Consider the following 17,110-nt stretch of genomic DNA (forward strand, 5'->3'; position numbering starts at 1 on the left):
GGCTCCTTAACCCAATATGTAACCTTTAACATGCCCTCTGGTCCCCACTCTGGCTCCTTATCCCAATATGTCACCATTAACATGCCCTCTGGTCCCCACTCTGGCTCCTTATCCCAATATGTCACCTTAACATGCCCTCTGGTCCCCACTCTGGCTCCTTATCCCAATATGTCACCATTAACATGCCCTCTGGTCCCCACTCTGGCTCCTTATCCCAATATGTCACCTTTACATGCCCTCTGGTCCCCACTCTGGCTCCTTATCCCAATATGTCACCATTAACATGCCCTCTGGTCCCCACTCTGGCTCCTTATCCCAATATGTCACCTTTACATGCCCTCTGGTCCCCACTCTGGCTCCTTATCCCAATATGTCACCTTTACATGCCCTCTGGTCCCCACTCTGGCTCCTTATCCCAATATGTCACCTTTAACATGCCCTCTGGTCTCCACTCTGGCTCCTTATCCCAATATGTCACCTTAACATGCCCTCTGGTCCCCACTCTGGCTCCTTATCCCAATATGTCACCATTAACATGCCCTCTGGTCCCCACTCTGGCTCCTTATCCCAATATGTCACCTTTAACATGCCCTCTGGTCCCCACTCTGGCTCCTTATCCCAATATGTCACCTTTAACATGCCCTCTGGTCCCCACTCTGGCTCCTTATCCCAATATGTCACCTTTAACATGCCCTCTGGTCTCCACTCTGGCTCCTTATCCCAATATGTCACCTTAACATGCCCTCTGGTCCCCACTCTGGCTCCTTATCCCAATATGTCACCATTAACATGCCCTCTGGTCCCCACTCTGGCTCCTTATCCCAATATGTCACCTTAACATGCCCTCTGGTCCCCACTCTGGCTCCTTATCCCAATATGTCACCATTAACATGCCCTCTGGTCCCCACTCTGGCTCCTTATCCCAATATGTCACCTTAACATGCCATCTGGTCCCCACTCTGGCTCCTTATCCCAATATGTCACCTTAACATGCCCTCTGGTCCCCACTCTGGCTCCTTATCCCAATATGTCACCATTAACATGCCCTCTGGTCCCCACTCTGGCTCCTTATCCCAATATGTCACCTTAACATGCCCTCTGGTCCCCACTCTGGCTCCTTATCCCAATATGTCACCTTAACATGCCCTCTGGTCCCCACTCTGGCTCCTTATCCCAATATGTCACCATTAACATACCCTCTGGTCTCCACTCTGGCTCCTTATCCCAATATGTCACCTTAACATGCCCTCTGGTCCCCACTCTGTGTCCTTATCCCAATATGTCACCATTAACATGCCCTCTGGTCCCCACTCTGGCTCTTTATCTCAATATGTCACCTTTAACATGCCCTCTGGTCCCCACTCTGGCTCCTTATCCCAATATGTCACCTTAACATGCCCTCTGGTCCCCACTCTGGCTCCTTATCTCAATATGTCACCTTAACATGCCCTCTGGTCCCCACTCTGGCTCCTTATCTCAATATGTCACCTTTACATGCCCTCTGGTCCCCACTCTGGCTCCTTATCCCAATATGTCACCTTTAACATGCCCTCTGGTCCCCACTCTGGCTCCTTATCTCAATATGTCACCTTTACATGCCCTCTGGTCCCCACTCTGGCTCCTTATCCCAATATGTCACCTTTAACATGCCCTCTGGTCCCCACTCTGGCTCCTTATCCCAATATGTCACCTTAACATGCCCTCTGGTCCCCACTCTGGCTCCTTATCCCAATATGTCACCTTAACATGCCCTCTGGTCCCCACTCTGGCTCCTTATCCCAATATGTCACCTTTACATGCCCTCTGGTCCCCACTCTGGCTCCTTATCCCAATATGTCACCTTTAACATGCCATCTGGTCCCCACTCTGGCTCCTTATCCCAATATGTCACCTTAACATGCCCTCTGGTCCCCACTCTGGCTCCTTATCCCAATATGTCACCTTTACATGCCCTCTGGTCCCCACTCTGGCTCCTTATCCCAATATGTCACCTTTAACATGCCATCTGGTCCCCACTCTGGCTCCTTATCCCAATATGTCACCTTAACATGCCCTCTGGTCCCCACTCTGGCTCCTTATCCCAATATGTCACCTTTAACATGCCCTCTGGTCCCCACTCTGGCTCCTTATCTCAATATGTCACCTTTAACATGCCCTCTGGTCCCCACTCTGGCTCCTTATCCCAATATGTCACCTTAACATGCCCTCTGGTCCCCACTCTGGCTCCTTATCCCAATATGTCACCTTTACATGCCCTCTGGTCCCCACTCTGGCTCCTTATCCCAATATGTCACCTTTAACATGCCATCTGGTCCCCACTCTGGCTCCTTATCCCAATATGTCACCTTAACATGCCCTCTGGTCCCCACTCTGGCTCCTTATCCCAATATGTCAACTTTAACATGCCCTCTGGTCCCCACTCTGGCTCCTTATCCCAATATGTCACCTTAACATGCCCTCTGGTCCCCACTCTGGCTCCTTATCCCAATATGTCACCTTTAACATGCCCTCTGGTCCCCACTCTGGCTCCTTATCCCAATATGTCACCTTAACATGCCCTCTGGTCCCCACTCTGGCTCCTTATCCCAATATGTCACCTTTACATGCCCTCTGGTCCCCACTCTGGCTCCTTATCCCAATATGTCACCTTTAACATGCCATCTGGTCCCCACTCTGGCTCCTTATCCCAATATGTCACCTTAACATGCCCTCTGGTCCCCACTCTGGCTCCTTATCCCAATATGTCAACTTTAACATGCCCTCTGGTCCCCACTCTGGCTCCTTATCCCAATATGTCACCTTAACATGCCCTCTGGTCCCCACTCTGGCTCCTTATCCCAATATGTCACCTTTAACATGCCCTCTGGTCCCCACTCTGGCTCCTTATCCCAATATGTCACCTTAACATGCCCTCTGGTCCCCACTCTGGCTCCTTATCCCAATATGTCACCTTTAACATGCCATCTGGTCCCCACTCTGGCTCCTTATCCCAATATGTCACCTTAACATGCCCTCTGGTCCCCACTCTGGCTCCTTATCCCAATATGTCACCTTTAACATGCCCTCTGGTCCCCACTCTGGCTCCTTATCCCAATATGTCACCTTTAACATGCACTCTATGGGGCCACTTTGGTTCTTTAGTGTTTATAGTGTTTCATCCCCAGTCTGGAGGCATAGGGGAACAATTGTGCCACATTGATGTGAGTTGCAGTGTTGAAGTGTTAGTGTGTTCTGTGTGGCTGTGGCTCCTCTGCGTCCTCTTCGCCTCAGTGGCAGCCTGTTATTACCTCCTCCTCCTATGGTGTGCCACAGTGACAAGCAATGATGGGTGTAACATTTACAGTCTGCTTGTGTGTCTGTGTATCTGACTGTGGTCCATGTGTCTAAAGTCCTACAGGCAGCAGTCACTATGCTTCCTCCGGGGAGCTGAGTCAAGGCAGCTCCCAGCTCAGTGAGGAGTTTGGCCCAGAGGTCGAGGGGAACATGAGGGGCTCTGTGGAGCTCTACGATGAGGACAACGCCTACCACTCCTGTCACTCCTCTGTCAGCTACGGCTGGGATCCCGACGCGCCCGAGGAGGTGTACAGTGACGAGGGGGGCTACATCAAAGATGACGAGGAGGAGGGTGAGCTTTATGAGCCCGAAGATGGAGAGGGGGAGTACGACTATGAGAGAGAGGAGGAGGAGGAGATGGACAGCACGCTAAGCGAGGAGCTGCACTACACCCCCTCCCCTACAAGCATGGTTTCCACGCTGGCCCCCAAGGCCTCCATTGCCAGGCCTCCTCTGGAGAAACAGGCCTCCCTGAGAGAGCAGCAGCCACAACCCCCCACCCTGGTTCCCTCTTCCCTGGCCCCCACCTCTCAAGCCCACTCAATGCTCCCTTTCCAGCCCCCTGTCACCACAGCCTCCACCAAGCCTACCTTCACCCCAATGATCCATCCATCCCTCATCCAGCCCCCTGCTCCAGATACCCAGCCCCCTGCTCCAGATACCCAGCCCCCTGCTCCAGATACCCAGCCTCTGGTGTTTGATGCCCTGGATGACATCCACCTAGACATCCAAGTGGAGGAGCCTCTGACTTTAGAGGAGGAGGTCCCTGTCGTAGAGAGCCTCCCAGCAGAAGTCCCCCCAGAGAAGACCCCGGTCGTCAGGTGAAACCTCCTCTACTGCACTCTTATTTTTATTTATTTTATTTTATTTTACCTTTATTTAACCAGGTAGGCAAGTTGAGAACAAGTTCTCATTTACAATTGCGACCTGGCCAAGATAAAGCAAAGCAGTTCGACAGATACAACAACACAGAGTTACACATGGAGTAAAACAAACATACAGTCAATAATAAAGTATAAACAAGTCTATATACAATGTGAGCAAATGAGGTGAGAAGGGAGGTAAAGGCAAAAAAAGGCCTTGGTGGCAAGGTAAATACAATATAGCAAGTAAAACACTGGAATGGTAGTTTTGCAATGGAAGAATGTGCAAAGTAGAAATAAAAATAATGGGGTGCAAAGGAGCAAAATAAATAAATAAATTAAATACAGTTGGGAAAGAGGTAGTTGATAGGGCTAAATTATATGTGGGCTATGTACAGGTGCAGTAATCTGTGAGCTGCTCTGACAGTTGGTGCTTAAAGCTAGTGAGGGAGATAAGAGTTTCCAGTTTCAGAGATTTTTGTAGTTCGTTCCAGTCATTGGCAGCAGAGAACTGGAAAGAGAGGCGGCCAAAGAAAGAATTGGTTTTGGGGGTGACTAGAGAGATATACCTGCTGGAGCGTGTGCTACAGGTGGGAGATGCTATGGTGACCAGCTTCACCTTTATTTAACCAGGTAGGCAAGTTGAGAACAAGTTCTCATTTACAATTGCGACCTGGTCACAATAAAGCAAAGCAGTTCGACACGAACAACAACACAGAGTTACACATGGAGTAAAACAAACATACAGTCAATAATACAGTAGAAAAAGGAGTCTATATACAATGTGAGCAAATGAGGTGAGATAAGGGAGGTAAAGGCAAAAAAGGCCATGGTGGCAAAGTAAATACAATATAGCAAGTAAAACACAGGAATGGTTGATTTGCAGTGGAAGAATGTGCAAAGTAGAAATAAAAATAATGGGGTGCAAAGGAGCAAAATAAACAAATACAGTAGGGGGAGAGGTAGTTGTTTGGGCTAAATTATAGATGGGCTATGTACAGGTACAGTAATCTGTGAGCTGCTCTGACAGCTGGTGCTTAAAGCTAGTGAGGGGGATAAGTGTTTCCAGTTTCAGAGATTTTTGCAGTTCGTTCCAGTCATTGGCAGCAGAGAACTGGAAGGAGAGGCGGCCAAAGTAAGAATTGGTTTTGGGGGTTACCAGAGAGATATACCTGCTGGAGCGCGTGCTACAGGTGGGTGATGCTATGGTGACCAGCGAGGTGAGATAAGGGGGGACTTTACCTAGCAGGGTCTTGTAGATGACCTGGAGCCAGTGGGTTTGGCGACGACTATGAAGCGAGGGCCAGCCAACGAGAGCGTACAGGTCGCAGTGGTGGGTAGTATATGGGGCTTTGGTGACAAAACAGATGGCACTGTGATAGACTGCATCCAATTTAATGAGTAGGGTATTGGAGGCTATTTTGTAAATGACGTCGCCGAAGTCGAGGATCGGTAGGATAGTCAGTTTTACAAGGGTATGTTTGGCAGCATGAGTGAAGGAGGCTTTGTTGCGAAATAGGAAGCCAATTCTAGATTTAATACTATAACAAGTATTCACTTCCCTACATCTTCTACCTATACACACTACATACTGTATACTGTACACACTACATATACGCTACATATACACACTACATACTGTATACACACTACATATACACACTACATACTGTATACAACCTGCATATACACTAAATACTGTATACAGACAACATATTTACTACTTATACACACAACATATACACTACATATACACAATACATATACACTACATACTATATACACACTACATATACACAATACATTATTCTACAGTTTTATTAGTATCTGTTACTAGCCACTACTGCCTATAAAAAAAAGTTACATTATTTTCTAACATGTAAATATATTGAGCTCTGCTCTTGTAAATTCCTCTGCCAGCTATCAGAGGCCTATCATGGATCCTGGTCCAGACAGGGCTAGGGCCAACTGGCAACGGCTCTGCAGCAAGGTCCGACTACAGCTGCAGCAGGTGAGACAGCCTGTGTGTGTGTGTGTGTGTGAGTGTGTGAGTGAGTGTGTGAGTGAGTGTGTGAGTGTGTGAGTGTGTGTGTGTGTGTGTGTGTGTGTGTGTGTGTGTGTGTGTGTGTGTGTGTGTGTGTGTGTGTGTGTGTATGCTTGTGTGTGTATGTGTGTGCGCGTGCACGTGGATGTGTATGGAAACCATGTGGCTGCTCTCTTTGTTTCTCGCCAGAATGCTGTCACTCCTTCATATGTCCCTGCCCTGAGGTTTCTCTTCTGACATCTTTGCCCTTTCAGCTTTCTTTCATTCACTTCTCAATCCTTTGGTGGTCATGTCACCTTCTCTTACTCTGTAAATTGTAATCCTGTGGTTCTTTTTGCCCGGCTTAATGTTGTTAAGATAATTTGTGTTTGTTTGATTTTGTGCCACTTCCGAAGCGATTTGAATGTTGTCCGTTCTGATTGGCCAGGGCTGGAGCCGACTGCCAGGTGGGTGTGTTTGTGGTTGGTCATGAGTGCTGCAAGTGATGATGACGTGAATGTCAGTGTTGTGTCATGCTCTAAACACACAGAGAGAAAAAGAGCACAGATACAATTACTGGAACTTTAGGGGCTGCAGGGTAGCCTAGTGGTTAGAGCGTTGGACTAGTAACCTGAACAGGCAGTGCACTGTTCCTAGGCCGTCATTGAAAATAAGAATTTGATCTTAACTGACTTGCCTAGTTAAATAAAAAAATAAGGATCTGTCACAAATCCACTTTCAACCATGGCCTTCAAACACAAAGGCCTCCCGACTGACGTCAATGGATGGCGAAACCCCCGATCTTGTCTCTCTCCTGTGTTTTATGGCTGACATTATGGTTTGTTTTTTTCCCCAATGAAACACATCTTTCTTGACTTTATAGTAACAAAGTGGGGTAGACTAGATAACAAACTGACTAGCCGTGTGTCACGACTCCATAGGTGCAGACAGCTAGGGGCAGACAGCTAGGGGTGGACAGACAGCTGGGGGTAGACAGCTGGGGGCAGACAGACAGCTAGGGGCAGACAGACAGCTAGGGGCAGAAAGCTAGGGGCAGACAGACAGTTAGGGGCAGACAGACAGCTAGGGGTGGACAGACAGCAAGGAGCAGACAGACAGCTAGGGGCAGACAGACAGCTAGGGGCAGAAAGCTAGGTGCAGACAGCTAGGGGCAGACAGACATCTAGGGGTGGACAGATAGCTAGGGGCAGAAAGCTAGGTGCAGACAGCTAGGGGCAGACAGACAGCTAGGGGTGGACAGATAGCTAGGGGCGAACAACTAGGGGCAAACAGACAGCTAGGGGCAGACAGACAGCTAGGGGTGGACAGCTAGGGGCAGACAGCTAGGGGCAGACAGACAGCTAGGGGCAGACCGCTAGGTGCAGACAGCTAGGTGCAGACAGACAGCTAGGGGCAGACAGCTAGGTGCAGACAGCTAGGGGCAGACAGACAACTAGGGGCAGGCAGCTAGGTGCAGACAGCTAGGGGCAGACAGACAGCTAGGGGCAGACAGCTAGGTGCAGACAGCTGGGGCAGACAGACAGCTAGGGGCAGACAGACAGCTAGGGGCAGACAGACAGCTAGGTGCAGACCGCTAGGTGCAGACCGCTAGGTGCAGACAGCTAGGGGCAGACAGACAGCTAGGTGCAGACAGCTAGGGGCAGACAGACAGCTAGGGGCAGACAGACAGCTAGGGGCAGACAGACAGCTAGGTGCAGACAGCTAGGTGCAGACAGCTAGGTGCAGACAGACAGCTAGGGGCAGACCGCTAGGTGCAGACAGCTAGAGGCAGACAGACAGCTAGGGGCAGACAGCTAGGTGCAGACAGCTAGGGGCAGACAGACAGCTAGGGGCAGACAGCTAGGTGCAGACAGCTAGGGGCAGACAGACAGCTAGTGGCAGACAGCTAGGTGCAGACAGCTAGGGGCAGACAGACAGCTAGGGGCAGGCAGCTAGTTGCAGACAGCTAGGGGTAGACAGACAGCTAGGGGCAGACAGACAGCTAGGGGCAGACAGCTAGGTGCAGACAGCTGGGGCAAACAGACAGCTAGGTGCAGACAGCTAGGGGCAGACAGCTAGGTGCAGACAGCTAGGGGCAGACAGCTAGGTGCAGACAGCTAGGGGCAGACAGACAGCTAGGGGCAGACAGCTAGGGGCAGACAGACAGCTAGGGGCAGGCAGCTAGTTGCAGACAGCTAGGGGTAGACAGACAGCTAGGGGCAGACAGACAGCTAGGGGCAGACAGAAAGCTAGGGGCAGACAGCTAGGTGCAGACAGCTGGGGCAAACAGACAGCTAGGTGCAGACAGCTAGGTGCAGACAGCTAGGTGCAGACAGCTAGGGGCAGACAGCTAGGGGCAGACAGACAGCTAGGGGCAGACAGCTAGGTGCAGACAGCTAGGGGCAGACAGCTGGGGGCAGACAGACAGCTAGGGGCAGACAGACAGCTAGGGGCAGACAGCTAGGTGCATACAGCTAGGGGCAGACAGACAGCTAGGGGCAGACAGACAGCTAGGGGCAGACAGCTAGGTGCAGACCCCTAGCTGTCTGCACCTAGCTGTCTGTCTGCACCTAGCTCTCTGTCTGCCCCTAGCTGTCTGTCTGCGCCTAGCTGTCTGTCTGCCCCTAGCTGTCTGCACCTAGCGGTCTGCCCCTAGCTGTCTGTCTGCCCCTAGCTGTCTGCTCCTAGCTGTCCACCCCTAGCTATCTGTCCACACCTAGCTGTCTGTCTGCCCCTAGCTGTCTGGGACAGACAGACAGCTAGGTGCAGACTGCTAGGGGCAGACAAACAGCTAGGTGCAGACAGCTAGGGGTAGACAAACAGCTAGGGGTGGACAGATAGCTAGGGGCGAACAGCTAGGGGCAGACAGCTACAAACAGACAGCTAGTGGTGTGATGTAGTACACCTAATAAAACAATTTCCAGGGGTACTATGTGCCAATCATTCCTCCACCTGTCTCCCCCCTCTCTCCACAGGCTCGGGGGGAGTCCGTTGGGATTTGCTCCCTGTTGCTATCAGCAGGGTAAGTGCCTGTCACTATCACACCAATGTACATGATAATAGCTGTATAATGATGGCCTAATGATGGCGCCGACGGATTATTGCGCCAATGGAGATGGCAGCATTGCGACTAGCTCTTAAGCAACTCTGCAGTGTTTTGATTGTTTTGGTCACGTGGACTGGGATATGTTCAGAGTAGCTTCAGAAAATAATATCGACACAAGTACTGATACGGTGAAAGAGTTTATCAGGAAGTGCATAGGAGATGTTGTACCCACTGTGACTATTAAAACCTACCCCAAACAGAAACCATGGATAGAGGTGAGCATTCGCGCAAAACTGAAAGTGCGAACAACCGCATTTAACCAGGGCAAGAAGACTGGGAATATGGAGGAATACAAACAGTGAAGTTATTCCCTCCGCAAAGCAATCAAGCAGCATAAACATCGATATAGGGGCAAGGTTAACTTCTACAGATGCACAATTGAGAGCATCCTGTCAGGCTGTATCACCGCCTGGTACGGAAACTGCACCGCACACAACCGCAAAGCTTTCCAGATGGTGGTGCGGTCTGCCCAACGCATTACTGGGGTCAAACTTCCCGCCCTCCTGGACACCTACAGCACCCAATGCCATAGGAAGGCCAAAAAGATCATCATGGACAACAACCACCCGAGCCACTGCCTGTTCACCCCACTATCATCCAGAAGGCGAGGTCAATACAGGTGCATCAAAGCTGGGACCGAGAGACTGAAAAACAGCTTCTATCTCAAGGCCATCAGACTGTTAAACTAGCACATCACTAGCACATCAGAGGTGGCTGCCTATAGATATAGATTAGGAATCCCTGGCCACTTTAAGGAAATTAAACACTAGCCACTTTAATAATGTCTCCGTACCTTGCATTACTCATCTCATATGTGTAAACTGTACTCTATACTATGCTACCGTATCTTAGTCCAATGCCGCTCTGACATATCTGTACAGTTGAAGTTGGAAGTTTACATACACCTAGCCAAATACATTTATACTCAGTTTTCAAAATTCCTGACATTTAAACCTAGTAAAAATTCCCTGTCCTAGTAAAATATTCCTCCCTCATGATGCCATCTATTTGTGAAGTGCACCAGTCCCTCCTGCAGCAAAGCCCCCCCACAACATGATGCTGCCACCCCCGTGCTTCGCGGTTGGAATGGTGTTCTTCGGCTTGCAAGCATCCCCCTTTTTCCTCCAAACATAACGATAGTCATTATGGCCAAACAGTTCTATTTTTGTTTCATCAGACTAGAGGACATTTCTCCAAAAAGTATGATCTTTGTCCCCATGTGCAGTTGCAAACTGTAGTCTGGCTTTTTTATGGCGGTTTTGGAGCAGTGGCTTCTTCCATGCTGGGCAGCCTTTCAGGTTATGTCGACATAGGACTTGTTTTACTGTGGATATAGATACTTTTGTACCTGTTTCCTCCAGCATCATCTCAAGGTCCTTTGCTGTTGTTCTGGGATTGATTTGCACTTTTCACACCAAAGTACATTCATCTCTAGGAGACAGAACGCGTCTCCTTCCTGAGAGGTATGATGGCTGCGTGGTCCAATGGTGTTAATACTTGCATACTATTGTTTATACAGATGAACATGGTACCTTCAGGCGTTTGGAAATTGCTCCCAAAGATGAACCAGACTTGTGGAGGTCTACAATATTTTTCTGAGGCCTTGGCTGATGTCTTTTAATTATCACCATGATGTCAAGCAAAGTGGCACTGAGTTTAAATGTAGGCCTTGAAATACATCCACAGGTTCACCTCCAATTAACTCAAATGATGTCAATTAGCCTATCAGAAGCTTCTAAAGCCATGACATAATTTTCTGTAATTTCCAAGCTGTGTAAAGGCACAGTCAACTTATTGTATGTAAACTACTGACCCACTGGAATTGAGATACATTGATTTAGGTGAAATAATCTGTCTGTAAACAATTGTTGAGAAAATGACTTGTGTCATGCACAAAGTAGATGTCCTAACCGACTTGCCAAACTATAGATTGTTAACAAGATATTTGTGGAGTGGTTGAAAAATGAGTTAATGACTCCAACCTAAGATGTATGTAAACTTCCAACTTCAACTGTATATATATTCTTAATCCATTCCTTACTTAGATTTACGTGTATTTTGGGTGAATGTTGGGAAGCTGTTAGATATAAATGCACTGTCAGAGCTAGAAGCACAAGCATTTCTCTACACCCGCAATAACATCTGCTAGACACGTGTATATGATAAAATGTGATTTGATTTGTTTTGATAATAGTTGTGTTAGTTGTATTATTTGTATCGTTGTATTCTACATTTGTGTGACTGCCCTTGTCTATCAGTGTTTTGTTACTTGTCATGTTGTGTGTGTTTTCGTGGACCCCAGGAAGAATAGCTGCTGCTTCTGCAAAAGCTAATAGGGATCAGAATAAACAAATAAACCAATATTAATCAAAGCAAATTGTATTTGTCACATGCTCCAAATACATGAATACGTGAAAACCTTAAAATGCAATTCAAGAAAGAGTTAAGAAAATATTTACTAAATACACTCAAGTAAAAAGAAAGTAACACAATAAAATAACAATAATGAGGCTATATACAGGGGTTACCAGTACTGAGTCAATGTGTGAGGGTACAGGTTAGTCGATGTAATTGAGGTAATATGTACATGTACTGCAGGTAGGGGTAAAGTGACTATGTATAGATAGCAGAGAGAACAGTCTATGACTAGGGTGGCTGGAGTCTTCCTCTGACACCGCCTGGTATAGAGGTCCAGTGATGTACTGGGGCACACACATTACCCTCTGTAGCGCTTTGCGGTCGGATGCCAAGCAGTTGCCATACCAGGCGTCGATGGCGCAGCTGTAGAACTTTTTGAAGATCTGACGACCCATTCGAAATCTTTTCAGTCTCTTGAGGGGGAATAGGCATTGTTGTGCCCTCTTCACGACTGTGTAGGTGTGGGTGGACCATGATCATTCCTTAGGGATGTGGATACCTAGGAATTTGAAGCTCTCGACCTGCTCCACTACAGCCCCATCGATGTGAATGGGGGCGTGCTCTGCCCTCGTTTTCCTGTAGTCCACGATCATCTCCTTTGTCTTGATCACGTTAAGGGAGAGGTTGTTGTCCTGGCACCATACTGCCAGTTGTCTGACCTCCTCCCTATAGGCTGTCTCATTGTTGTCAGTGATCAGGCCTACCACCGTTGTGTTGTCTGCAAACTTAATGATGGTGTTGGAGTCATGTTTGGCCATGCAGTCATGGGTGAACAGAGAGTAAAGGAGGGGACTAAGCTCGCACCCCTGATGGGCCCCCGTGTTGAGGATCAGCATATTAGATGTTTTGTAGCCTACCCTTACCACCTAGGAGTCGCCCGTCAGGAAGTCCAGGATCCATTTGCAGAGAGAGGTGTTTAGTCCCATGGTCCTTAGCTTAGTGAGCTACAAAGCTTCAAAACATGGAATAATACAGAACTGCATGACATTTTGAGCAAACAGTTAAAGTTAAGTTGGTCCCAGATCTGTTAGGGAAAGAGGGATACCTAGTCAGTTGTACAACTGAATGCATTCAACTGAAATGTGTCTTCCGCATTTAATCCAACCCCTCTGAGTCAGAGAGGTGCGGGGGGCTGGCATAATTGATATGGGTTAACTGCCTTGTTCAAGGACAGGACAACAGGTTTTTACCTTATCAGCTCAGGGATTCAATCCAGCAACCTTTCGGTTATTGGCACAACACTCTAACCACTAGGATACCTGCGTTGCCTATGGTCATTGTCATACAAACATGGCTATACAGCCGAAACGGATCTGGGACCAAGTTAGAGGATCTATTTCTCTAATTTCCAGTGTGTCTATGTGTGACTCACCACCTGGATTCGGTCATATGTATCAACATTTAAATTATGTTTTTTACTTTGGATAAAAGTAGAGACATGGAGCTACATAATGGTATATCATACACTGCATTTGAGGAAACAATGGGACAGTAATTCTGCTTTGAAAGTTGATCAACTTGTAAACTCACTTTTGAGAAAACCGTCTTTCAATGTTTTGGTACAACTATTGGAGAGCCCTTCTTTGTCTACACCCATTCAACGTTGTTCACACCCTCTTAGGCCTTAGCTGCACACATCTCTTTAAGGCTTGATCTGTATATTCTGTACTAACTTGCCAGCTACTTCCAGACATTTAAGAGAGAGAGAACAGCTCACTGAACATTACTCACCCTAGCAGAGCTGGTTAGGCTGTTATAGTATGTTTTCCAGCACGTTGGTGACTGCAACTGTGCTGTCAGATTGTCCATTTGCACACTGGACGCTCTGGCCAATAAGTAGGGTTGTTCCGAAAGCTCTGACCGCAGTCAAGCACCCAAGCTAACTGACTAAGATTGGCTAGCTACTTCCAGACATAATGAGAGAACACCCCACTCTGACCATGTTACTCCCCCTAGCAGAGCTGGTTAGGCAGTTTTCATGTTACACAGAGCAGTGGTGACTAACAGTGCTGCTGGCAACAATTGAATTATGCTTTGTTGCTGACATTTACTGACACTGGACCTATTCAACGGGTGTTGATCATTCAAAAATTTATCAGTTATTCTGCGCTCTGGCACACTAAGATGAGAGTTTTTTGTTGTGAAATGTAGCTAGATAGCTAGCTAGGTAAACAATGAATCCCAACGCATGACGTAACGTTAGTTAGCGAGCCAGCCAGCTTACGTTAGCTAGCTAGCTAATAGTACACTAACTTGAAATGAAAATACTGAAAAGACCAGCTCCAATAGACAGTCGCGTGCTATATGGCAGACCAATCCAAACGCATCTCTCGGCATGTCCAGTCCATTCATTATCTCAGCCAATCATGGCTAGCGGGAAGGTTGCTCACTTTTTCTGTGGCTAAACCAACTAGGCTCGTAATTTAACAATTTAATTTGTATTTACAGATGGCATACAAGCTTGATATTAAGGTACATGAAAGTTCACATGTTCGAGACTAGTTGAGATGGAGTTTTTGCCAAAAATGCATTTTGATTAAAAAAAAAACATTTTTTAAAGTTCAAACAGCTCTCCTGTGAAGTTGTGACTTGCAACATGCGTCTAGTTTCCTGAATCGGGTCACGTATGTCAGTGGTGGTGGTGAATGTTGTGGTGATGAGGATGTTGTGGTGATGAGGATGTTGTGGTAATGAGGATTTTGTGGGGATGAGGACGGTATGGTGATGAGGATGTTGTGATAACAAGAGTGCTGTGTTTGTGTGGTTTCTCCCCATGCAGGGTGGGTGGTGCGCTATATAGCATCGACAGCATGCCGGACCTCCGCAAGAGGAAAGCCATGCCTCTGGTCAGGGACCTGGTCAGTGTAAGTTCTGACCATATACTAAATATATTTCACTCTATATTCTCTCTCTCTCTCTCTCTCTCTCTCTCTCTCTCTCTCTCTCTCTTATCAATTTAAATTCAAGGGGCTTTATTGGCATTGGAAACATATGTTTACATTGCCAAAGCAAATTAAATAGATAACAATAGTGAAATGCACAATCAAAAATGAACAGTAAACATTACTCACAAAAGGGCCAATAATTAAACATAAATATAGATGATATTTACAATGGTGTTTGATCTTCACTGGTTGCCCTTTTCTTGTGGCAACGGCTCACAAATCTTGCTGCTGTGATGGCACATTGTGGTATTTCACCCAATAGATATGGGAGTTTATCAAAATTGTATTTGTTTTCAAATTCTTTGTGGGTCTGTGTAATCTTTCCAATGTGTCAAGTAATTATCTTTTGTTTTCTCATGATTTGTTTGGGTCTAAATGTGTTGCTGTCCTGGAGCTCTGAGAGGTCGGTTTGTGTTTGTGAACAGAGCCCCAGCACCAGCTTGCTTAGGGGTCTCTTCTCCAGGTTCCTTTCTCTGTAGGTGATGGCTTTGTTATGGAAGGTTTGGGAATCGCTTTCTTTTAGGTGGTTGTAGAATTTAATGGCTCTTTTCTGGATTTTGATAATTAGCGGGTATTGGCCTAATTCTGCTCTGCATGCATTATTTGGTGTTTTACATTGAACACTGAGGATCATTTTGCAGAATTCTGCATGCAGAGTCTCAATTTGGTGTTTGTCCCATTTTGTGAGTTCTTGGATGGTGAGCGGACCCCAGACCTCACAACCATAAAGGGCAATGGGTTCTATAACTGATTCAAGTATTTTTAGCCAGATCCTAATTGGTATGTTGAATTGTATGTTCATTTTGATGGCATAGAAGGCCCTTCCTGCCTTGTCTCTCGTTCACAGCTTTATGGAAGTTACCTGTGGCGCTGATGTTTAGGCCGAGGTATGTATCGTTTTTTGTGTGCTCTAGGTCAACGTTGTCTAGATGGAATATGTATTTGTGGTCCTGGCAACTGGACATTTTTTGGAACACCATTATTTGTGTCTTACTGAGATTTACTGTCAGGGACCAGGTCAGACAGAATTTGTGCAGAAGATCTAGGTGCTGCTGTAGGCCCTCCTTGGTTGGGAACAGATGCACCAGATCATCAGCAAACAGTTGATATTTGACTTCAGATTCTAGTAGGATGAGGCTGGGTGCTGTAAACTGTTCTAGTGCACTCGCCAATTTGTTGATTTTTATGTTGAAGAGGGTGGGGCTTAAGCTGCATCCCTGTCTCACCCCCCGACCCTGTGGATAGAACTGTGTGTTTTTTTGCACATTTTTAAGGCACACGTGTTGTTTGTGTGCTTAGATTTTAAAATGTTGTATGTTTTTCCGCCAACACCACTTTCCATCAATTTGTATAGACCCTCAATCCAAATTGAGTCAAAAATATTTTTTAAATCAACGAAGCATGAGAAGACTTTGTTTTGGTTTGTTTGTTTGTCAATTAGAATCTGCGGGGTGAATATGTGGCATGACATACAGTAATTTGGTAAAAATCCAATTTAACATTTGCTCAGTACATTGTTTTTGCTGAGGAAATGTACGAGTCTGCTGTTATTTTCCATAAGATGCTGTTCATGCACATCCCCCGGTATATCTCTGTCCATTGTCTGTTTTTTGCCTTAATTGTTTATTTTTATTGGCCAGTCTGAGATATGACTTTTTCTTTGCAACTCTGCCTAGAAGGCCAGCATCCCGGAGTCGCCTCTTCACTGTTGACATTGAGACTGTTGGAGCGGGTACTATTTTTATTTTATTTTATTATTATTTTTATTTATTTTTCTCCCCAATTTCGTGGTATCCAATTGTTAGTAGTTACTATCTTGTCTCATCGCTACATCTCCCGTATGGGCTCGGGAGAGACGAAGGTCGAAAGCCATGCGTCCTCCGAAACACAACCCAACCAAGCCGCACTGCTTCTTAACACAGCGCGCATCCAACCCAGAAGCCAGCCGCACCAATGTGTCGGAGGAAACACCGTGCACCTGGCGACCTGGTTAGCGCGCACTGCGCCCGGCCCGCCACAGGAGTTGCTGGTGCACGATGAGACAAGGATATCCCCACCGGCCAAACCCTCCCTAACCCAGACGACGCTAGGCCAATTGTGTGTCGCCCCATGAACCTCCCGGTCGCGGCCTTAGACCACTGCACCACCCGGAAGGCCTCTTAGCGGGTACTATTTAATGAAGCTGCCAGTTGTTTCTCAAACTAGACACTCTAATGTACTTGTCCTCTTGCTCAGTTGTGCACCGGGGCCTCCCACTCCTCTTTCTATTCTGGTTAGAGACAGTTTGCGCTGTTCTGTGAAGGGAGTAGTACACATTTCTCACATGGACTAACCTTCATTTCCCAGAACAAGAATAGACTGATGAGTTTCAGAAGAAAGATCTTTGTTTCTGGCCATTTTGAGCCTGTAAAATCGAACCCAC

The 17,110-nt window shown here is 47.1% G+C and overlaps 1 protein-coding gene across 1 annotated transcript in view; it reads left to right on the forward strand.

Annotated features, from left to right (window-relative positions):
* Window positions 1-17,110, forward strand: part of LOC110522750 (protein unc-13 homolog A) — an 80,666-nt gene that overhangs the window by 26,376 nt on the left and 37,180 nt on the right. Inside the window, exons 11-14 of the mRNA XM_090231313.1 lie at window positions 3,390-4,154; window positions 6,117-6,207; window positions 9,195-9,241; window positions 14,523-14,607. Of these exons, the coding sequence (XP_090087439.1) occupies window positions 3,390-4,154; window positions 6,117-6,207; window positions 9,195-9,241; window positions 14,523-14,607 (988 nt within the window). The remainder of the gene's footprint in view (window positions 1-3,389; window positions 4,155-6,116; window positions 6,208-9,194; window positions 9,242-14,522; window positions 14,608-17,110) is intronic.

The sequence above is a fragment of the Oncorhynchus mykiss genome, chromosome 4 (assembly GCF_057628025.1).
Source record: "Oncorhynchus mykiss isolate SJ-2025 chromosome 4, ASM5762802v1, whole genome shotgun sequence".
NCBI lineage: Eukaryota > Metazoa > Chordata > Actinopteri > Salmoniformes > Salmonidae > Oncorhynchus > Oncorhynchus mykiss.